The following is a 25,338-nucleotide window of genomic DNA, read 5'->3' as shown; positions in this document are numbered from 1 at the left end:
ATAGTCAATGGTGTTATCAGACTGGCCAAAGCACATGTGCCCTGCCATTCTCCTTTCAAAATGGGGGTCAACCGCCTGGCAGGTCCACACATCCACCATACATCAGCAACACCTCTAGTTCATAGTGACATTAGTGATGCAGGCAGTAGTAGGGAGCCTCCCATAGTCTATACCCCTACCTGTACCAGTGTTACAGCTGTAATTTCCCCATATGCCTTAACCCCCCATGGTGTCTTCTGGGGAGGGACTTCTGGGAACACAAGACTCAGAGTTTTACACAGGGTTGAATTTGGCTTATTATAATATAAACTTTCCAATATGCACATCCAACCTTTCCCATTGCTTAGGGCAAATGGGTGAGTAGCCAGAGTAGGTCTGGCATGCCCACATACGACACAGTCCTTTCTATTAAGTGTTTTGGCAGTGTATCTCATATAGGCCAACCACATATTCTCCCTTCCCTCATAACCAGTTTCAGTCCCCAATTGGTCACTATCTGAGATGTCTTTTACATTTATTACCTGTACCGGATTGGAGAGCTTAGGTGATGGTGTGGGACTTGGTCTTGAAGTGGTGGAGGAGGCCGGCTGAACCTGGTCTGTTGGAACTGGTGGTGGCCCCGGCAGCACTGTGATGGTAATCAGACAGCTCAGGACTACCAACAGTCCTGTAAAGCCCCACCCTCTCCCAGAGAACACATCATCAGCCAGAGATCAAGCAACACTTTCACTTCTATGAACGTACACAGTGATGAAAGGGCGGGGTCAGGGATTTTTCATTAAGGAGTTGACCCCCGAGCTTTATTAGCAACAGTTCTTCTCCTTAACTCTGTGATCATTCGGCAGTGTCAGTGTGTCTCACCCTCCAAGTGCGATATGCCCCCAGGTCGAGTGAATCACCTTCTCCTTTAATTCACCTGTAATGCATAAAATCTTGGACATACAGGTTTGGTTAACAAACAGTTTCTCATTTGTTCTATCTGATTATATATTTAACTTCTATGCCTATTTGTTAGCTAGATTTTTTTATTTTTTTATTTTTATTATCCAATAGGCCCCATCCTATCCTAGACCACAATGTACCCCTCCCCCGTTTGATACCTGTCCCTGGCCAGGTAACAACCTTACCTATTCTAGTAAGATTAGTAAAATATTCTTATGTTCTACATTATCATGTAGGAGCGCCCCTTCCAAAACTCCCCTCTCTGCTCTCAAACCTTCAAGGTCTCAGCAGTGCGGGGAGGGCTCCTCTGTCTGCCCTTTCCCTTATCTGTCTGTAACAACTGTGTTGTTTCCAAATTTTAACTAAACTCATGGATTTTTAGAAAAACATGTCTATGGTGGCAATTTCTAAAGTCCTTACATAACCTTAATCAAACTATCTGCATCCTAGCATGTCATATACCCCTGTCAATTTTAATACTTATTTAAATAAAAATCTTCTAATGGCCAAAACAAATGCTAACCATATCAAATCCTTTATTTACTAATAAGTTCTCTCCCCCAAGAGTACACTATATTTTATCTCCACCAATAACATTGGTTATCCTGAAAGTCAGTCTCATAAATAATTAATATATGTTTTACAGTGTGGATACCTTAGCAACAGTAAATTACCACTCTGATGGACTGAAACTTATTTATTATCATAAATAATTTTAATGCTTATGTATTTTCCTGCCCTATTGGCTTAAAATATCTCCTGTTCAACCCTCAATGTATATGTTTAAAAACAGAATCCTGAACCACTTCCTCTTTCTCCCTAGAGTTAATTCCCCTGCTCCCCATAATCTGTCCTACCTCATAATTTACCTCAAAACTAGTATCCCAGATGACCACACATTTATTATCTTCATGCCCCCGACTGGTCAAAGGTTACACCATTTCTTACATTCGTGTTCCATACCATATCTAGACCTATTAAAGAACCCCTTATCTTTAAAAATAAAAAATAAAAAATTCCCTTGTCTAATTAAAACTCAGAAAATAAAACTCCTAATATTCCATATATGAACGTTTACTAGTAAAACAAAACCTAATAATTATGATAATACCCTCAAATCATTCGTTTTAAATTTCCTCGATGTTTCATGTAACTGTGTGCCTTATCCCAATAACATGAACCTCCAGAAGTTGACCAATGGCGCCCTCTAGTGACTTTATATTACCGAATACACTCCCTGCCAGCCATACCAGTTTGCGGGCCGTTCATTGTTCCCCATAATGAAAACAGATCATGTTTAGAATACGTTTACTTCTTGTTTGAATTACCTGGCGTTACTTAACCAAAAACCAATAACTGTTGCTCTCTTTAATTAAAAAACTCCTCAACTATAGTATTTATTACTGAATGGAATTAACAATCCCCAATATAAGAATTCTTATCAAATATGTACTCAAATTAATCAGTCACAACATCATTGCCTGGTTGCAAAAGTGCATCGTGAGTTATGTCAACAACTAGCGCTCAACCTGTGTTCAGAACGCAGCAACTTTCAACGAACTGTAAATCATCGTTGACTAACTGCAACAGGCAATAGTACGGGTTCGATAACCCAAAACCAATTTATCACAAAGGTTGGATCTGGAATATAATTTTACAACGTCAATCAACATCTCTCAATCGAAATTATACTGCCAGAAGTACAGAATAGAGTGTACCTGAACAATGGCTAAATCCAGTCGAGTAACGTAATTGTGTATCCCACCTAATGACGTTGTTTTACGTCCAACTGAGTTTTGCACCAAAACTATCGTATAAGTAAAATCAACTTCTCAACTTTCTCTACTCCAAAATGTAAACGTACCATGTTCTTTGCTAAATTTATATCGCATGTCAGCCAATCCATAACAATTATAACATTCCGATGGGCACAACTTCATCGTATTTCTCCGTTATTCTATAGAATTCATCAGGTTAAGGTAACTGTCACTTCTACGATTCAGTAATATAAATACGACTCACGTCTCCATACATTATTCATGCAGATCATTGAGGCAACACAACGTATCACATCGAAAGGGCATCGCCATCATTTAGAATTAGATTAGTCTTTCATTTTAACCTAAACAAGTTATTAAAACGTTTCAGTTTATATCCTATACCGACACTAATGACCATATTGTCTTAGGCAAAACATACAAATGGTTTAATTACAATTAAAAACTCAGATTTTAGTCAGAGTATTTACCGTGAATCGAAGTCCGGTCTCAAGCTTGGGAGGCAGCTATTTAACCCCTGAACCACCATCACTTTTGGAATAAAGGAGCCAATAACCCCATTATTATAATTTTTCTGTAGTCGCAAACACCAGCACCGAAACAATTCCCAGAAAATATTACAATTCAAAGGTCCAAGCTTTCCCCCAGCGAGGATTATCCTTATTCTCTCTCTACTCCGAATTGGTTTTACATTTTTCGTGATGTCACCAGCATTCAACCAGACTCTCCGTCGACTGGGAGTCCGTTGGCGCTGCAATACTGCCCTCTACTGTCCATTCTCTGTATAATTTTTCTACATTTATTTCTAGAGTAGATTTCAGTGTTATCATCACTTTTTCAATGTGGGCCATTATAGTTAACTATTTATCCCAAATGGTTATATTTGTGTATTATCTCTTAATGTGACTATGATTAAATAGTGGGTAAGTGTGTTACTGTCTATGGTATTATTAGAGTATACCTAACTACGTTATATCCTTACTTCCTCCTACATATAAGCCTGACTTATTTCATACACACAATCATATAGCAACAGACATACAGTGTGACTTATCTTATATCCAACACGTCTTTATTCAATCAGTAAACTTATCTTATCTCCAAAACATTGTTGTTCGGTAATATGCGCATATAAACCCAACTTAAAATATTTTGCCGTTTACTTGTACAGGGAACTTGTCTTACTCAGTGTATTGTCGTCGAGGGTCCAACACACCTAGACTTATTTTATCCAATACTTCTGCCTTCCCCTGGACTATGTTGCCGTCCACTTTTAGTCGAGGGTCCAACACACCTAGACTTATTAATCGACAATTTGTCTTATATCCCACATACCATGTAAATACATAAAAATCCGTGAAGTCGGTATATTGTCGTTCAATATTAGAACTTGTCTTATGTTCAATATCCCGCCAGTCACGGTGGTTATGTGGCCATTGTCCTCAATCACTTCCCTAAAGTCTTATAGACTTTTAATAAAACAACCCTAGCCTACATACATACACACACACAAACAGGCTTTTAATTTCACTCCATACACATACAGTCATACCATTGTTATTCTGTTGGCCAATTGAAAATGCATTCGCCATCAAGTAGTACGTAATGAAAATAATACGTAGTTCGTTTTATCCTTACTTTACTGTAATGAACATATGGTTCGAAAATTTAGTAACTTACACCAGTTAGGTTTTCTCACAAAATAAATTTGGTTAACGCCAATGTGCAGAACTTTAGTATATTAATACAATAGGTATCTGCTTACCTGTTTAAGTAGACCGCGGTCTTTTGTGAGAGGACCCTGTCTGGCGACAGTCTAGGCCAAAGGCTGGATGGCTCAACGTCCAGCGAAGTTCCCTCAGTTCACGGTCGGGGTCACCAATTGTTAGGGTTGTGTAAGTTCAACTGAGATAGGAACAATAGGACACCTGAACTTGATTAAAATAATTGTTTAATTCAAAAGTTAATAAATGGCAAATGCATTTTTCGTATATACGGGTCCACTGCACCACCCCGCAGGGTGGAAACAGAGAAGACACTTGTTACTGACAAAGACATTATAATAAATACTCATGACAGAGATAGTTCCCACTTCCGAGCCGGCCTGTCAGAGTAGAGACTGGGCGTGGTTTAGACTCACCCAGCCTATCGTTGGTGTTGGCACATAAGCTAGTCCTAGCCCCTTTGCGCTCTCTGTTGTCCCGTCGCTGTTGCTGTGTAGATTACGCTCCTTCACCCCAGAGACTGGGGTCAGACAGTTTTATAACATTGTCTGAGATATCTGCATCTGTATACATTGTCCACTGTTCTCGCTCAAGGCTAACTACAGCTTCCCAGCTTCTTATCTGAGCTAACTGTTACTTCCAGCACACACACACAGACACCCAGGCGCCCAGACCAACAGTTTGTCAACATCCAATCACATTTAAGACAGTTGCTAATCACGTTTGTTATAGTATTCAATTACATATGATACAGTTGCTAATATTCAATCACGTTTGTTATAGTATTACTCAGAACCTCACATATGTTCTTCGTGTGTATAGCTTATCTGTTATTGTCCATTGTACACCACAGTCAGCAGTCTCATGATTCACCCCCTCCTGTGTTTCTCTAAGATTAGCACCGTCTCAGTCACACAGTACAGCTTCACACTACTGATACATTTGTTGCTTCTCTCCTTTTAACACACACACATTTCAGGCTGATATTCATGGTTGGGCCCTGAGCACTGGTAAAAGTGAGAACAATGGAAAATGCAGGAGTCAGCAATTCAAACTTTAATGCATAAGAAGCCCTACTAGCTTATAGTTAGTTAAGCATGTCAAAAAACCTTGTAAAAACCCCACACTGCCCAGACCCACTAGAACACACCTCCATCTCCAATAACTACATCACACCTGCCCAGACCCACTAGAACACACCTCCATCTCCATTAACTACATCACACCTGCCCAGACCCACTAGAACACAGCCAGTGCACGCATCAGCACCATTTTATTTCTCTCCGTCACTTTCAACTTTTAGATAATAAAGCATTTGACCTTTCTATTGAATTAACAACAGAGGATTGGTTGATTTCCAGGTTTAATTAAGTATAATATTTAAAATGATTTATGAGAAAAGTATCGTCCAACTCTGGGGTATCTCACTGCACCCTCATGTTTTGAAATATACAGACAGACAGATTAAAAGTAATTTGACATTGTATAACTGTACTTCTGACAGCCAACTTTCTAACTCCTCCCATAACTCCTCCCATAACTTTATGACATCATAACATTCCCAGAAGGATTATTGAGTCATTGTTAGTTTTACACTGAAGACATGACTCTGTCGTTGTCCTGTATAATTTGTGAATTTTGTCTATTGTATAATAAGAGACTATCATTTCCCAACATCACAGGCCACAGACTTTGATGCAGTTAAAGACTTCCAAAAGGTTTTCCGCAGTTTAAGATCAACTGAGTTTTTTAAATGGGGTTTCTCCCTGTGCACCTGCCAATGTTAATCCATTGAATGAGACAAGTTACCAGACAGGACATATTGCTAATATTCTTCCCATTGATAACCTCAATGACAATTAACTTGTGGTGGTGATGACGTCCTATTCGATGACGTCGTCCATCGGGATTCTTCAAAAAAGAAGACGCTCTGGATTGATCATCAGGAGTCAGATGTGAAGGAGGAGGTTGATCATCAGGAGTCAGATGTGAAGGAGGAGGTTGATCATCAGGAGTCAGATGTGAAGGAGGAGGTTGATCATCAGGATTCAGATGTGAAGGAGGAGGTTGATCATCAGGAGTCAAATGTGAAGGAGGAGGTTGATCATCAGGAGTCAGATGTGAAGGAGGAGGTTGATCATCAGGAGTCAGATGTGAAGGAGGAGGTTGATCATCAGGATTCAGATGTGAAGGAGGAGGTTGATCATCAGTGAACCTCTAGGATGGTGGCTGGGCTGGCGTTTACACTTCCTGCTTGGTCATATATTTTGATACATTGAATGTTGATATTGTGAACCTATGTTATATATTTGTACTTCCTGTTTCATGAAGTGATGTCACTAAGTACTGCCCCTATATCTACTGATCTAGGATCAGTTCGTTTTATATGTTCTCATACACAGACAGTTGTTCCTGCTCTGTAGATGTTATGCCTTTGTACAGATCTAGGATCAGTTCGTTTTATATGCTCTCTAACACAGATAGTTGTTCCTGCTCTGTAGATGTTATGCCTTTGTACAGATCTAGGATCAGTTCGTTTTATATGCTCTCTAACACAGATAGTTGTTCCTGCTCTGTAGATGTTATGCCTTTGTACAGATCTAGGATCAGTTCGTTTTATATGCTCTCTAACACAGACAGTTGTTCCTGCTGTAGATGTTATGCCTTTGTACAGATTTAGGATCAGTTCTCCTCCACAATGCATATACAGTACCGGTCAATTGTTTGGACACACCTCCAAATTCAATGTTCACTTAATTTTAACTATTTTCTACATTGTATAATAATAGTGAAGACAAACTATGAAATAACACATATGGAATCATGTAGTAACCAAAAGAGGGTTAAACAAATCAAAATATATTTTATATTTGAGATTCTTCAAAGCAGTCACCCTTTGCCTTGATGACAGCTTTGCACACTCTTGGCATTCTCTCAACCAGCTTCATGAGGTAGTCACCTGGAATTAAATTGAAGAAAGACGGGCAATGAAACACAGATAAAAAAATTAAAAAAATCACTTCCGGGTTAGATTTCCTCAGGTTTTCGCCTGCAAAATCAGTTTTGTTATACTCACAGACAATATTTTGACAGTTTTGGAAACTTTGGAGTGTTTTCTATAATAATCTGTAAATTAAATGCATATTCTACGATCTGGACCTGAGAAATAGTCCGTTTACCTTGGGAATGTTATTTTAAAAAAATCTGACCCCTAGCGTCAAGAAGTTAACAGTTGTGCCTTGTTAAATGTTAATTTGTGGAATTTCTTTCCTTCTTAATGCGTTTGAGCCAATCAGTTGTGTTGTGACAAGGTATGGGTGGCTCTCATGAGGTTTGCCACAGGAAAGGAAATCCCAGAGTTACCTCTGCTGCAGAAGATATGTTCTTAGAGTTAACTGCACCTCAGATTGCAGTCCAAATAAATCCTTTACAGAGTTCAAGTAACTGACACATCTCAACATCAACTGTTCAGAGGAGACTGCATGACTCAGGCCTTCATGGTCAGGCCACTACATTTACATTTACATTTAAGTCATTTAGCAGACGCTCTTATCCAGAGCGACTTACAAATTGGAAAGTTCATACATATTCATCCTGGTCCCCCCGTGGGGAATGAACCCACAACCCTGGCGTTGCAAGCGCCATGCTCTACCAACTGAGCCACACGGGACCACTAAGGGACACCAACAATGGTTGAATTGCTGCATTAAAAAATAAAAGCTAAAGAACAAGAAGCTTTGAATTTTTTAAAAATGTATTGTTACACCATGTAGGAGCAGTATGGACCTAGTCTGTTCATTATATACATCTACATGATGTATTGTTACACCACGTAGGAGCAGTATAGACCTAGTCTGTTCATGATATACATCTACATGATGTATTGTTACACCATGTAGGAGCAGTATGGACCTAGTCTGTTCATTATATACATCTACATGATGTATTGTTACACCACGTAGGAGCAGTATAGACCTAGTCTGTTCATGATATACAGTGGGGCAAAAAAGTATTGTCAGCCACCAATTGTGCAAGTTCTCCCACTTAAAAAGATGAGAGAGGCCTGTAATTTTCATCATAGGTACACTTCAACTATGACAGACAAAATGAGAAAATAAATTCCAGAAAATCACATTGTAGGATTTTTAATGAATTTATTTGCAAATTATGGTGGAAAATAAGTATTTGGTCAATAACAAAAGTTTATCTCAATACCTTGTTATATACCCCTTGTTGGCAATGACAGAGGTCAAACGTTTTCTGTAAGTCTTCACAAGGTTTTCACACACTGTTGCTGGTATTTTGGCCCATTCCTCCATGCAGATCTCCTCTAGAGCAGTGATGTTTTGGGGCTGTTGCTGGGCAACACGGACTTTCAACTCCCTCCAAAGATTTTCTATGTGGTTGAGATCTGGAGACTGGCTAGGCCACTCCAGGACCTTGAAATGCTTCTTACAAAGCCACTCCTTCGTTGCCCGGGCGGTGTGTTTGGGATCATTGTCATGCTGAAAGACCCAGCCACGTTTCATCTTCAATGCCCTTGCTGATGGAAGGAGGTTTTCACTCAAAATCTCACGATACATGGCCCCATTCATTCTTTCCTTTACACGGATCAGTTGTCCTGGTCCCTTTGCAGAAAAAAAGGCCAAAAGCATGATGTTTCCACCCCCATGCTTCACAGTAGGTATGGTGTTCTTTGGATGCAACTCAGCATTCTTTGTCCTCCAAACACGACGAGTTGAGTTTTTACCAAAAAGTTCTATTTTGGTTTCATCTGACCATATGACATTCTCCCAATCTTCTTCTGGATCATCCAAATGCTCTCTAGCAAACTTCAGACGGACCTGGACATGTACTGGCTTAAGCAGGGGGACACGTCTGGCACTGCAGGATTTGAGTCCCTGGCGGCGTAGTGTGTTACTGATGGTAGGGTTTGTTACTTTGGTCCCAGCTCTCTGCAGGTCATTCACTAGGTCCCCCGTGTGGTTCTGGGATTTTTGCTCACCGTTCTTGTGATCATTTTGACCCCACGGGGTGAGATCTTGCGTGGAGCCCCAGATCGAGGGAGATTATCAGTGGTCTTGTATGTTTTCCATTTCCTAATAATTGCTCCCACAGTTGATTTCTTCAAACCAAGCTGCTTACCTATTGCAGATTCAGTCTTCCCAGCCTGGTGCAGGTCTACAATTTTGTTTCTGGTGTCCTTTGACAGGTCTTTGGTCTTGGCCATAGTGGAGTTTGGAGTGTGACTGTTTGAGGTTGTGGACAGGTGTCTTTTATACTGATAACAAGTTCAAACAGGTGCCATTAATACAGGTAACGAGTGGAGGACAGAGGAGCCTCTTAAAGAAGAAGTTACAGGTCTGTGAGAGCCAGAAATCTTGCTTGTTTGTAGGTGACCAAATACTTATTTTCCACCATAATTTGCAAATAAATTCATAAAAAATCCTACAATGTGATTTTCTGGATTTTTTTTCCTCATTTTGTCTGTCATAGTTGAAGTGTACCTATGATGAAAATTACAGGCCTCTCTCATCTTTTTAAGTGGGAGAACTTGCACAATTGGTGGCTGACTAAATACTTTTTTGCCCCACTGTACATCTACATGATGTATTGTTACACCATGTAGGAGCAGTATAGACCTAGTCTGTTCATTATATACATCTACATGATGTATTGTTACACCATGTAGGAGCAGTATAGACCTAGTCTGTTCATTATATACATCTACATGATCTATTGTTACACCACGTAGGAGCAGTATAGACCTAGTCTGTTCATGATATACATCTACATGATGTATTGTTACACCATGTAGGAGCAGTATGGACCTAGTCTGTTCATTATATACATCTACATGATGTATTGTTACACCACGTAGGAGCAGTATAGACCTAGTCTGTTCATGATATACATCTACATGATGTATTGTTACACCATGTAGGAGCAGTATAGACCTAGTCTGTTCATTATATACATCTACATGATGTATTGTTACACCATGTAGGAGCAGTATAGACCTAGTCTGTTCATTATATACATCTACATGATGTATTGTTACACCAACAAAATAAAGGGAAGTTATATTATTTTATAGTAATACAAAACTCAGAGAAAGAGATTTAGTTTAACACGTAATTCTCAAAAGGAAGGGGTCTGAATTATTGCCACCCATGTTGATTTTGTGCCCATTTTACAATATCTTTGTTGATGTGTCTTGCTGGAAGATCCACTTATGGCCCAAGTTTCAACCTCCTAGCAAAGAGGTAACCAGGTTTTGGGCTAAAATATCTGGGTAGTGGGTAAAGTTTAATTAATTATTTTATACATACAGTTTTGCTAATCTTTATCAAGGGTATGAATAACTAGGTGATAATTTTGATATCTAGTTATTTGACTGAATCAGAAATATAGATGTGGAGTTGATGTAGAGTTTGTATTAAATTCTCATAAAAAATCTGAACTAATCAAACAACACTTGTTGCTCTTTGTACGTGTTCATATAATATTCATATTTAATGGAGAGGAAAAAACGTTTCCCTAAACTGCTTTATAATATTATAATTCAATGAAGAAGATAAAAAGTGTTCCCTCCTCAACTGCGTTTCCTCCCTCCAGACAGCAGATGGCGATATGTGTCTTTCAGGCGATGTTTCTAGTGTGACGTATAATCTAGTGGACGGAATTCTTCTTCAACAACTGCAGCCACCTCGTTAGCTCGCTAGCCAACAAAGTCGGAACATTCAAGTTCTTTAGACAATTTCGCGGTTTATTTGCCACTATGATTTAAACATACTTATGTGGAAACAACTAGCTACCCCATATAATTTAATATTTACGTTGTAAGTCAACTAGCTGGCTGGTTAAGTTAGCACTAGTCTAGTCGCTAATGCTAACTAGCTATTATCCCCGACCATGAGCACACTAAGCTACTCTCCTCCTGATAAAGAAGAGGATGTCTGCTGTACGGAGAAAGAAGCTCTGGTGGAAGAGGAGGCTGTTACAGTGAAAGAAGAAGAGAAAGACGCTTTCAGGGTGAAAGAGGAGGAGGAAGATGCCGTTTTTGAAGTGGAGGATGACGTGAAAGAAGATGAAGATGTTTTTGGAATGAAGGATGAAGAGGGGGAGATTACTGTCACATTAGAGGAGGACGAAGAAGAGAAGACTGGAGAACTGATTAACACCAGTAAATACAGTGAGTACTATCTTAACAGGGGCACAAACTCTGCAGTTGTTGAACAAATGTGTGATTTTTAAAAGGGCATTCTACACTTGAATATGTTTTTGTACTGTAGGAATTGTTCATGACGTCCTCCAGTGATTTTAACTTTTCCTGTTGAAAAGTGATATATAAATACAGTAAAGTATAAACACACTAAAGGGAAACAAATAAATGTTTTGGGCAAAATAGTGTTTTTTTAGACAACTGCAAACTAGAAGGAGTGAGTGATGTAATAGTAAGGCATTCAAGGAGTTGGCTTGATGGGAAGTCGTGATGTCATCCAATAGGAGACTGATCTTCATGTGAATATTCATTATTCTTTTTAAAATCCTTCATGTTCTGTCAAGTTGGTTGTTGTTCATGGCTAGAAAGCCATTTTCCCGTCTTGCTATAGACTTTCAAGACGATTTTAGTCCAAACTGTAACTAGGCCACTCGGGAACATTCAATGTCATCTTGGTAAGCTCCTCCAGTGTAGATTTGGCGTTGTGGTTTAGGTTATTTTCCTGTTCGTACAGTTTTTTGTTTTCAGATCTCTGAAATGCTCTCTAACTACGTAACATTTAGTGGCTCCTTATATTACGCTGGGAAAACAGTTTTCATGGGCACAGAAATCCTAAATCATTTCAGAGTTTGCAAAATCCAATGGTTCTAACCGAGAGTCACCTTAAGTTGATTCACAACACCCAAATGGATACTGTCATTAATGCGGTTCTTCAATAATTACACATAATTCTTAATACTGTAGCTGTTTAGTTAGTCACGTTCAACTATCATCAAGTGATCCAGGAAATCATTTTCTGAATGACAGTCAAATCGGGGCAGCGGGTAGCCTAGTGGTTAGAGCTTTGAGAAACGAAAGATTGTAAAAATCTGTTGTTCTGCCCCTGAACAAGGCAGAACTGTTCATTGAAAATAAAAATGTGTTCTTAACTGACTTGCTTAGTTAAATAAAGGTAAAAATAAAAAAATGACAAACATAACGACATGCAACAACAACCAAAGTGCTTCTTCATTCATTACTCTGGTAAAGACAGTTATGCCGTGCTCCACGTTGGATCCAACATCCCTAACAAATTTATGTTTATAATGTGTTATTGTCTGCTTGATTTACAGTAAGGTCTCGTTAGTCTGTTTGGACACAGAGATACTTACCTCATAATGTGTAAAGAACTGTTCCTTGATGGATAGGCTATTGTACAACACACAGAGCTATTTTCCTTTATTCAGGACATTTAGAATGACAACACATTACAGAGTAGCCTCGTGGGATTATTCACAAAAGTATCTGGTTATGAAATGTCATAACAAAGCCATTTTAGTTTCCATTGTTTCACTTGAAATATTAAATTATTTATAGTCCTAGGTCTATGTTGTTGGGTGAAGTTATGGGTCCTACAGTAGGTCTGTGTTATTGTTAGGTGAAGTATGGGCCAATTTGTTAAAGACTTAGTGGACAAACCCTCATTGTCAGGCTGATGGCAAAGCTAGCCAAATAACATTTTACTGGTGGAAGTGTTTTATAAGTATAAAAATAAAAATAATATTAATTTGCAACAATAAAACAACACTTATATTAAGCAGGTCATTCAAACGGAAGTTGGGGGCTATTTTTGCTGTCAGCCTATGAGAACTCCCCTGAGTTTTCCCCCACGGTGGTGAATTAGTAAATAGTGACACAGAGCTTAATGTGAGTTTCCTTGAGTAGCACTCCTGATCTTGCGCTGTAATATTCAGAATACATTGTGAAAAACTAAAATCTTTGCTCACCATTTTTGCTCCAGGCAGATATACTACATCCATAACTAGTGGTTTCCTCATTAGCGAGGAGGAGTTTCTGCAACCAAATTGAGTGTGCATCGCCCTCGTGCCGCAATTTTTGCAAACACAGAAAGGGGCCTATATTGGAGACCAAAAGTCGTCTGGCACACTGCTTAGGATTTCAACAACTATAATAACTTTTTTCTAGCCTACAATCATCGATGTTACTACTAATGTGAAAACAAGACAAAATATGACTATTGTTGCTCACTTGGCTGTCTTAATTGTCAAATAATTTTAACATTCATTACAGACTTCAGTTGTTGTACAACATCGTGGCTCTAGGCATCACCTTTTGCAATGGATTTCTGTTGTTGTGGGCCTTGAACCATCTGTCTGACTTGTTGTTCACACAGGAGAGAGACGTGACTATCGTGGATCCTCTGGGGAGCCTCAACAACCTCATGATGCTGACAAGGCAGAGAAGAGTCTCTCCACATCAGAACACCTCAAGAAACACCAGCGGAGACCCACAGGGAAGAAATCTCACCGCTGCTCTGACTGTGGGAAGAGATTCACCTCCTCAGCAGGCATTAAAATTCATCAGAGAATCCACACAGGAGAGAAATCATATAGCTGTGATCAATGTGAGAAGAGTTTTACTACATCTAGCCATCTGACTGTACACCAGAGAACACACACAGGAGAGAAACCTTATAGCTGTGATCAATGTGAGAAGAGTTTTACTACATCTAGCCATCTGACTGTACACCAGAGAACACACACTGGAGAGAAATATTTTAGCTGTGCTCAATGTGGGAAGAGTTTTACTACATCTAGCCATCTGGCTGTACACCAGAGAACACACACAGGAGAGAAACCTCATAGCTGTAATCAGTGTGGGAAGAGATACTCTGATAAAAGAAATCTGATTACACATCAGAAAATACATTGTCAGAACAGAAATGACAAGATGTTATAATATTATTGCGTCAGAATTGGGGGTTGCTCGGGGGAGCTCTTTTTTTTAAACAAAAAGTGACAAACAAAATACTTGTTAAACTTATCGCTAAAAGATATCTCCAATTTCCATGTGTTTTTTTAGTTGTGTTAGTTTCAACAACACGTCTGATTGATATCAGTGATTTATAATATTCGTCCAATATTCGTTCGGTTGAAAGTGAAAGTTGAAAAGATGACCTACAGGGGAACAGAGGGTTAACTGACTTATTAACAATGATGACCTACTGGGGAACAGAGGGTTAACTGAGTTATTAACAATGATGACCTACCGGGGAACAGAGGGTTAACTGAGTTATTAACAATGATGACCTACAGGGGAACAGAGGGTTAACTGACTTATTAACAATGATGACCTACCGGGGAACAGAGGGTTAACTGACTTATTAACAATGATGACCTACAGGGGAACAGAGGGTTAACTGACTTATTAACAATGATGACCTACCGGGGAACAGAGTGTTAACTGAGTTATTAACAATGATGACCTACAGGGGAACAGAGGGTTAACTGACTTATTAACAATGATGACCTACCGGGGAACAGAGAGTTAACTGACTTGTTTAACAATGATGACCTACTGGGGAACAGGGTTAACTGACTTATTAACAATGATGACCTACCGGGGAACAGAGGGTTAACTGACTTATTAACAATGATGACCTACTGGGGAACAGAGGGTTAACTGACTTATTAACAATGATGACCTACTGGGGAACAGAGGGTTAACTGACTTATTAACAATGATGACCTACCGGGGAACAGAGGGTTAACTGACTTATTAACAATGATGACCTACCGGGGAACAGGGGGTTAACTGACTTATTTACAATGATGACCTACTGGGGAACAGAGGGGTTAACTGACTTATTAACAATGATGACCTTCCGGGGAACAGAGGGTTAACTGACTTATTAACAGAGGGTTAACTGACTTATTAACAATGATGACCTACTGGGGAACAGGGTTAACTGACTTATTAACAATGATGACCTACTGGGGAACAGAGGGTTAACTGACTTATTAACAATGATGACCTACCGGGGAATAGAGGGTTAACTGACTTATTAACAATGATGACCTACCGGGGGACAGAGGGTTAACTGACTTATTAACAATGATGACCTACCGGGGAACAGGGGGTTAACTGACTTATTTACAATGATGACCTACTGGGGAACAGAGGGGTTAACTGACTTATTAACAATGATGACCTACTGGGGAACAGAGGGTTAACTGACTTATTAACAATGATGACCTACCGGGGAACAGAGGGTTAACTGACTTATTTACAATGATGACCTACTGGGGAACAGAGGGTTAACTGACTTATTAACAATGATGATCTACCGGGGAACAGAGGGTTAACTGACTTATTAACAGAGGGTTAACTGACTTATTAACAATGATGACCTACCGGGGAACAGAGGGTTAACTGACTTATTAACAATGATGACCTACTGGGGAACAGAGGGTTAACTGACTTATTAACAATGATGACCTACTGGGAAACAGAGAGTTAACTGACTTATTTACAATGATGACCTACTGGGGAACAGAGGGTTAACTGACTTATTAACAGAGGGTTAACTGACTTATTAACAATGATGACCTACCGGGGAACAGAGGGTTAACTGACTTATTAACAATGATGAACTACCGGGGAACAGAGGGTTAACTGACTTATTAACAATGATGACCTACTGGGAAACAGAGAGTTAACTGACTTATTTACAATGATGACCTACTGGGGAACAGAGGGTTAACTGACTTATTAACAATGATGACCTACCGGGGAACAGAGGGTTAACTGACTTATTAACAATGATGACCTACTGGAGAACAGAGGGTTAACTGAGTTATTAACAATGATGACCTACTGGGGAACAGGGTTAACTGACTTATTAACAATGATGACCTACTGGGGAACAGAGGGTTAACTGACTTATTAACAATGATGACCTACCGGGGAATAGAGGGTTAACTAACTTATTAACAATGATGACCTACCGGGGGACAGAGGGTTAACTGACTTATTAACAATGATGACCTACCGGGGAACAGGGGGTTAACTGACTTATTTACAATGATGACCTACTGGGGAACAGAGGGTTAACTGACTTATTAACAATGATGACCTACCGGGGAACAGAGGGTTAACTGACTTATTAACAATGATGACCTACCGGGGAACAGAGGGTTAACTGACTTATTTACAATGATGACCTACCGGGGAACAGAGGGTTAACTGACTTATTAACAATGATGACCTACCGGGGAACAGAGGGTTAACTGACTTATTAACAATGATGACCTACCGGGGAACAGAGGGTTAACTGACTTATTAACAATGATGACCTACTGGGGAACAGAGGGTTAACTGACTTATTAACAATGATGACCTACTGGGGAACAGAGGGTTAACTGACTTATTAACAATGATGACCTACTGGGGAACAGAGGGTTAACTGACTTATTAACAATGATGACCTACAGAGGAACAGAGGGTTAACTGACTTATTAACAATGATGACCTACTGGGGAACAGAGGGTTAACTGACTTATTAACAATGATGACCTACTGGGGAACAGAGGGTTAACTGACTTATTAACAATGATGACCTACTGGGGAACAGAGGGTTAACTGACTTATTAACAATGATGACCTACCGGGGAACAGAGGGTTAACTGACTTGTTCAGGTGCAGAACGACAAGATTTTTACCTTGTCAGCTCGGGGATTCAATCCAGCAACCTTTCGGTTACGGTTAAATGAAGGTTAAAAGAAAAATGTAAAAAACACATGGACGCAGTATAATAAATTGGTCTATAATCAATTGTATTAACAATCCTACATCACTCCAGTATTTCTTGACAACATTCAAGTGCTAATTGTCTTTATTCCATTACTGAAGAAGCATGACTCAAATCGCCTCATATTTCAAACATTCAGCCTGACAAAAGATTCATGTTTTATTATTCCATGCCTCACCCTTAAGTTAATTATTGCCAACACATATTAACAAAGGGGTGTACATTTGGTTTTCATTTTCACAATTTATGTAACATTTAGTCATAATCATTTATGCAACCAGCTGACCATTTTTGGGTACAATTATATTGACAATGTTGCCCTGCTTTTAGATATAATTATATCCTGAATCCAAGATGGCGTAGCAGTCGGACGTGTGTTTGTATTGTCCTGTCGCGTGTAAATAGTAAATAGTAAATAGTCTTCGTATTTTTCGTATACATTTCGTATATATTTTAATTTCACTTTCCATCTAGGAACTGAATATACATTCCTACATTCCGCCTCACCCAATGTGGTACGGACCTGCTATTTTTTTTATACTTTAGAACCGTAACCCCAATCAGAAGCTAGCCAGATAACTAGCTACTAGCTAGTAGTCAGTTAGCCACTGCTGCGGTCTTCACCCTCAACTCGGACACAGCCAGCTTCAATACCGGGCCAATACCTGCCAGTCTGCAAGCGCGATATCAACCCAGAGCATATAGGACTGCTTTTTCTCTACCACATCACCGGATTCCTGACGCAAGCTCTGGACAATTACACCGTATCATCACAGCTAGCTAGCTGCAACCGAGTGGCTACTACTGGCTAACACCTCTGTCCCGAAGCAAGCACCAGTTAGCCTTGAGCTAGCCTCGAGCTAGGCCCATCTGCCGGCTAGCTGAAGAGGTCTACCAGCGAATTCTTGGGCTACAATACCAGCTACAAGCTAATTTAGCCATTTTTTTTGCCGCTGCTAGTAGCTTTTACCTTCTGCACAGACACCAGCCCTGTTATTAGCCTGGATATTACTCACCAATTTACCAGCATCGGACTGTCTCTCGACAACAACGCCGGATTCCTGCCGTAATCCCTGAGCCACTGCTTCTGATCCTCACAGCTAGCTTGCGGCTAGCGCAGCTAGCGCCACTGCCACGAAGCTAGCACCAGTTAGCAAACACAATTCTACAATTCACAACCTCTCTTTCGCCATCGCCATCTGGCTTGGATTCTCTGTCGACACGACCACGTCTGAGCAGACCCCCTCCGTCTGAGCAGACCACCCCCCGGGCTACTAACTTTAAACGCCGCGTGCTAGCTTAGTGGAGGCCTCCCTGCTCCATCTACGGCTGCCCCCTGGACACTATGATCACTTGGCTACATAGCTGATGCATGCTTGACTGTCCATTAATTCACGGTACTCCATTCTGTTTATTTGTGTTTTATCTGTCGGCTCTGTGCTTTAACTCAGGATCTGTGTGTAGTTAATCCGACCCTCTCTGCCTAGTCGTCGCCATTTTTACCTGTTGTTGCTGTGTTAGACTAGCACCCTGTTATTGCTGCTGTTATCTTACCTGTTGTTTTAGCTAGCTCTCCCAATCAAGACCTGCAATCACTTTATGCCTTATTGTATGTCTCTCTCAAATATCAATATGCCTTGCATACTGTTGTTCAGGCTAGTTTTCATTATCATTGTTTTGGTTTGCAATGGACCCTGTAGTTCCACTCTCCGTACCTCTGATACCCCCTTTGTCCCACCCCCCACACATGCGGTGACCTCACCCATTGAGACCAGCATGTCCAGAGATACAACCTCTCTTATCATCACCCAGTGCCTGGGCTTGCCTCCGCTGTACCCGCGCCCCTCCATACCCCTGTCTGCACATTATGCCCAGAATCTATTCTACCACGCCCATAAATCTGCTCCTTTTATTCTTTGTCCCCAACGCTCTAGGCGACCAGTTTTGATAGCCTTTAGCCGCACCCTCATCCTACTACTCCTCTGTTCCTCGGGTGATGTGGAGGTAAACCCAGGCCCTGCATGTCCCCAGTCACCCTCATTTGTTGACTTCTGCGATCGAAAAAGCCTTGGCCTCATGCATGTCAACATCAGAAGCCTCCTCCCTAAGTTTGCCTTACTCACCGCTTTAGCACACTCTGCCAATCCTGATGTCCTTGCCGTGTCCGAATCCTGGCTTAGGAAGGCCACCAAAAATTCTGAGAGTTCCATACCCAACTATAACACTTTCCGTCAAGATAGAACTGCCAAAGGGGGAGGAGTTGCAATCTACTGCAGAGATAGCCTGCAAAGTTCTGTCATACTTTCCAGGTCTATGCCCAAACAGTTCGAACTTCTAATTTTAAAAATTAATCTCTCCAGAAATAAGTCTCTCACTGTTGCCGCCTGCTACCGACCCCCCTCAGCTCCCAGCTGTGCCCTGGACACCATCTGTGAATTGATCGCTCCCCATCTAGCTTCAGAGTTTGTTCTGTTAGGTGACCTAAACTGGGATATGCTTAACACCCCGGCAGTCCTACAATCCAAGCTTGATGCCCTCAATCTCACACAAATCATCAAGGAACCCACCAGGTACAACCCTAAATCCGTAAACATGGGCACCCTAATAGACATTATCCTGACCAACCTGCCCTCCAAATACACCTCTGCTGTCTTCAATCAAGATCTCAGCGATCACTGCCTCATTGCCTGTATCCGCCACGGGTCCGCGGTCAAACGACCACCCCTCATCACTGTCAAACGCTCCCTAAAACACTTCTGCGAGCAGGCCTTTCTAATCGACCTGGCCCGGGTACCCTGGAAGGATATTGACCTCATCCCGTCAGTTGAGGATGCCTGGTCATTCTTTAAATGTTACTTCCTCACCATATTAGACAAGCATGCTCCGTTCAAAAAATGCAGAACCAAGAACAGATATAGCCCTTGGTTCACTCCAGACCGGACTGCCCTCGACCAGCACAAAAACATCCTGTGGCGAACTGCAATAGCATCGAAGAGCCCCCGCGATATGCAACTGTTCAGGGAAGTCAGGAACCAATACACGCAGTCAGTCAGGAAAGCAAAGGCCAGCTTTTTCAAGCAGAAATTCGCATCCTGTAGCTCTAACTCCAAAAAGTTCTGGGATACTGTAAAGTCCATGGAGAACAAGAGCACCTCCTCCCAGCTGCCCACTGCACTGAGGCTAGGTAACACGGTCACCACCGATAAATCCGTGATAATCGAAGACTTCAACAAGCATTTCTCAATGGCTGGCCATGCCTTCCTCCTGGCGACTCCAACCTTGGCCAACAGCCCCGCCCCCCCCGCTGCTACTCGCCCAAGCCTCCCCAGCTTCTCCTTTACCCAAATCCAGATAGCAGATGTTCTGAAAGAGCTGGAAAACCTGGACCCATACAAATCAGCTGGGCTTGACAATCTGGACCCCCTATTTCTGAAACTGTCCGCCGCCATTGTCGCACCCCCTATTACCAGCCTGTTCAACCTCTCCTTCGTATAATCTGAGATCCCCAAGGATTGGAAAGCTGCCGCGGTCATCCCCCTCTTCAAAGGGGGAGACACCCTGGACCCAAACTGTTACAGACCTATATCCATCCTGCCCTGCCTATCTAAGGTCTTCGAAAGCCAAGTCAACAAACAGATCACTGACCATCTCGAATCCCACCGTACCTTCTCCGCTGTGCAATCCGGTTTCCGAGCCGGTCACGGGTGCACCTCAGCCACGCTCAAGGTACTAAACGACATCATAACCGCCATCGATAAAAGACATTACTGTGCAGCCGTCTTCATCGACCTGGCCAAGGCTTTCGACTCTGTCAATCACCATATTCTTATCGGCAGACTCAGTAGCCTCGGTTTTTCTAATGACTGCCTTGCCTGGTTCACCAACTACTTTGCAGACAGAGTTCAGTGTGTCAAATCGGAGGGCATGTTGTCCGGTCCTCTGGCAGTCTCTATGGGGGTACCACAGGGTTCAATTCTGGGGCCGACTCTTTTCTCTGTATACATCAATGATGTTGCTCTTGCTGCGGGCGATTCCCTGATCCACCTCTACGCAGACGACACCATTCTATATACTTCCGGCCCTTCCTTGGACACTGTGCTATCTAACCTCCAAACGAGCTTCAATGCCATACAACACTCCTTCCGTGGCCTCCAACTGCTCTTAAACGCTAGTAAAACCAAATGCATGCTTTTCAACCGTTCGCTGCCTGCACCCGCACGCCCGACTAGCATCACCACCCTGGACGGTTCCGACCTAGAATATGTGGACATCTATAAGTACCTAGGTGTCTGGCTAGACTGCAAACTCTCCTTCCAGACTCATATCAAACATCTCCAATCCAAAATCAAATCAAGAATCGGCTTTCTATTCCGCAACAAAGCCTCCTTCACTCACGCCGCCAAACTTACCCTAGTAAAACTGACTATCCTACCGATCCTCGACTTCGGCGATGTCATCTACAAAATAGCTTCCAACACTCTACTCAGCAAACTGGATGCAGTTTATCACAGTGCCATTCGTTTTGTTACCAAAGCACCTTATACGACCCACCACTGCGACCTGTATGCCCTAGTCGGCTGGCCCTCGCTACATGTTCGTCGTCAGACCCACTGGCTCCAGGTCATCTACAAGGCTATGCTAGGTAAAGTGCCGCCTTATCTCAGTTCACTGGTCACGATGGCTACACCCACCCGCAGCACGCGCTCCAGCAGGTGTATCTCACTGATCATCCCTAAAGCTAAAACCTCATTTGGACGCCTTTCCTTCCAGTTCTCTGCTGCCTGCGACTGGAACGAATTGCAAAAATCTCTGAAGTTGGAGACTTTTATCTCCCTCAACAACTTTAAAAATCTGCTATCCGAGCAGCTAACCGATCGCTGCAGCTGTACATAGTCCATCTGTAAACTACCCACCCAATTTACCTACCTCACCCCCCATACTGCTTTTATTTATTTACTTTTCTGCTCTTTTGCACACCAGTATCTCTTCTTGCACATGATCATCTGATGATTTATCACTCCAGTGTTAATCTGCTAAATTGTAATTATTCGATTTATTGCCTACCTCATGCCTTTTGCACACATTGTATATAGATTCTCTTTTTTTCTACCATGTTATTGACTTGTTTATTGTTTACTCCATGTGTAACTCTGTGTTGTCTGTTCACACTGCTATGCTTTATCTTGGCCAGGTCGCAGTTGCAAATGAGAACTTGTTCTCAACTAGCCTACCTGGTTAAATAAAGGTGAAATAAATAAAAATAAAAATTGACGTTACCCTTCTTTTAGAATATCAGGATTCATTCTCAGATGTGCTAACCCAAATGCATGACATTGGGGACTGGGGCCCGATCCAACAACATGCCTATCGAGTGAACCCTGAAAAAAGAGAGAAGCTCCGCAGTGAGGTGGAAAGTTAATACAGATATTGCAGGAGTTGGTTGGTGATTGTCTCAAGGGTGGGCAGTCAGCAAGTTTTGCGTTTAGCCAGTGCGTTGCCATGGATCACAATTTCTTTTGTTCCAAGGGGACGAGAGTTCTAGAACTTAGTGAGTTTTAGGAAGACGAGAGTTCTAGAAGCTTGTGGGGGAAAAATATAGGATCTATTTGTTGTCTTAAGGGGGAAAGTGTTACATTTATGTTTTCAGGTTGGACTTTATCACGTATAGCACGTATAACTCGTTAGCATGTTGGGCGCACTGATTGGTGTCACCTCGTTAGTCAGTATGTGTTACACCTGTGCTGGCTTGTCCATCTCGTTTGTGGGAAGGTGTTTCACCTGAGCTGGTCCAGGTTCTATTTAAGAGTGTCTGGCCCAGTGCTCCAGTTGTCTTGATAGATGTGGAGAGTCAACACCTTTTAGTCGATCCACCTTTTTGGTTTGCTTCCTGTCTGTAAGTTTGGTGTGGGTTTTTCTTTTGTTTGCCTGTTCTTGGGCAGATTTAGTGGGTCTCATGGTGGGTGTCTTTTAGGTCCCAGTTGTTGTTACTAGTCAACTTTCAGTGGACACCCCCATAGTGTCTTTCAGAACCACTACTAAAACCCCACCTGTTTAGTTGTGGTTGTTGTCAGTGACTCTTTGTTAGTTCCCGATTCTATTTAAGGGACTTTTCTGGTTTTCTTGCTGGGGAACGTAACAACAAACAATGGAGTATAACAAGTTTATATTTAGGGTTGGATGTTGCATCCAATTCTTAGTATTTTAATCAATGGCATTTCCTTTGAATGTTCAGTAGTCTTTCAGTTGTTAATCTTTTTTATCCTCTTATGTTTGTTGTGGTAAATATTTGTTTATTTTCATTGTTTTTTCCTGTGAAGCCATTGTGTTGCATCATGTCTGAAATGTGCTGTATAAATAAAGCTTGATTTGATTTGAACATATTGCAAAACAAATTAACCCAATGACTGACCAATCAACAGACTCTTGCTAAACCAATGAATAAATATGTGCAAAAGCAACACATATATTGGTCCGTCTTAGTATGAAAAACAGTATATATTCAGTATATCTTCCACTATGTCAATATAGTGCTGGTATGTACGTTTAGTATCACTTTTCAACTAACCCAGTTCACTTGTTGAAAATGAAACATTTTGAAATCAACAATACGTCAAAGGATTCAACTACTGAAACAAACAAATGGATCAATCCCACTTTTCCAGCCTGCTGAAGGCGTGGTGGAGTGGTAAACACCACAGCCGGCTCTACCAGGGGCTTGAGGTGGTCTCCCACAGCTCTGCTTATGTCATGTTCTGTGGCCTTGCTGTTCCATTTCTTGACTGCCCCTGCAACACATTTAGTCATATTATATAAAACACTCAAAGTAATGGATATGGCGCATCTACAGCCTCAGTTACACCTGTCACCTAAATGTGACTTCTGTCATCCGATCACTCCAAGCTCCATGAGGTTCAGATCTAACAGGATGGGCCTTTGACATAGTCTGGACACAGTCAGGCCACCAAATATGCATAAGCAATGTAAAGAGATAGAGATACATCCTTGGGACGTCCCTAGCCCGTTGAAGTTGACATTTAAAATGGTTAAGGTAGGGGTTAAGGTTAGGGTTTAGGGTAGGGATGTCCCAAGGATCCCGGATAGCATTGACCATTGTGCATTCTTCTGTCTCTTTTACATAGCAGGTGATGGGTTCTGACTTCTGAACTTGAAAATATGAAATATCCTTATTTGAAATTGGATGAAACAATAATGTATGTTGATGCTAATATGATGTACAATATTCCATGATGTTTCTATATGATAACAGAGTAATATATTTTATATGATGTACATTATTCCATGATGTTTCTATATGATAACAATAGAGTAATATATTTAATATGATGTACAATATTCCATGATGTTTCTATATGATAACAATAGAGTAATATATTTAATATGCCATATATTATTTTTTAACAGTTTCACTAATTAATTTTCATTAACTTAATCATTATGACACACCCCTCACTATTGTCATTGGTTACACTAATTGCACTGTTTGTCTACATAACCTGGTTCGAGTATTCATGACATCACCCTGAAGAAGGCACAGTGATGCCGAAACGTTGGTAAATACCCATTAAATTGCTGGGAGTGAACTGAAAAGATTTAGCATGGGTCCTCAGATTCTCAAAAGGTTCTACAGCTGCACCATCGAGAGCATTCTGACTGGTTGCATCACTGCCTGGTATGGCAACTGCTCTGCCTCTGACCACAAGGCACTACAGAGGGTAGTGCGTACAGCCCATTACATCACTTGGGCCAAGCTTCCTGCCATCCAGGACCTCTATACCAGGCGGTGTCAGAGGAAGCCCCCCCACACTCTCTGTTATCATCTATGCATGGTCACTTTAATAACTCTACCTACATGTACATATTACAACAATTACCTCGACTCACCGGTGAGCCCGCACATTGACTCTGTACTGGTACCCCCTGTATATAGTCTCCACATTGACTCTGTACCGGTACCCCCTGTATATGGTCTCCACATTAACTCTGTACCGGTACCCCCTGTATATAGTCTAGCTTGAAAATAAGCATTTCACTCTAAGATACATTTTTATTTTATTTGAT

At 41.2% G+C, this 25,338-nt stretch overlaps 1 protein-coding gene and 1 long non-coding RNA gene across 4 annotated transcripts in view; one reads left to right on the top strand and one right to left on the bottom strand.

Moving 5' to 3' along the window:
- The window catches only part of LOC139567094 (zinc finger protein ZFP2-like), a 303,695-nt gene extending 288,420 nt beyond the window's left edge, over window positions 1-15,275 (top strand). The window contains exons 1-2 of one of the 3 annotated variants that reach the window (XM_071388583.1): window positions 11,115-11,630; window positions 13,843-15,275. In XM_071388583.1, coding sequence (XP_071244684.1) covers window positions 11,360-11,630; window positions 13,843-14,408 — 837 coding nt within the window. In that variant the 5' untranslated portion in view covers window positions 11,115-11,359 and the 3' untranslated portion in view covers window positions 14,409-15,275. Of the gene's footprint in view, window positions 1-11,114; window positions 11,640-13,842 lie in introns of those variants that run through there. The other 2 variants (XM_071388581.1, XM_071388584.1) reach the window with 2 other exon arrangements.
- Window positions 1-25,338, bottom strand: part of LOC139567102 (uncharacterized) — a 117,546-nt gene that overhangs the window by 17,091 nt on the left and 75,117 nt on the right. The gene's annotated exons all lie outside the window — the stretch shown is intronic.

This window comes from Salvelinus alpinus, unplaced genomic scaffold (assembly GCF_045679555.1).
Source record: "Salvelinus alpinus unplaced genomic scaffold, SLU_Salpinus.1 scaffold_43, whole genome shotgun sequence".
Lineage (NCBI taxonomy): Eukaryota > Metazoa > Chordata > Actinopteri > Salmoniformes > Salmonidae > Salvelinus > Salvelinus alpinus.
This window is presented reverse-complemented; position numbering and strand designations above follow the sequence as displayed.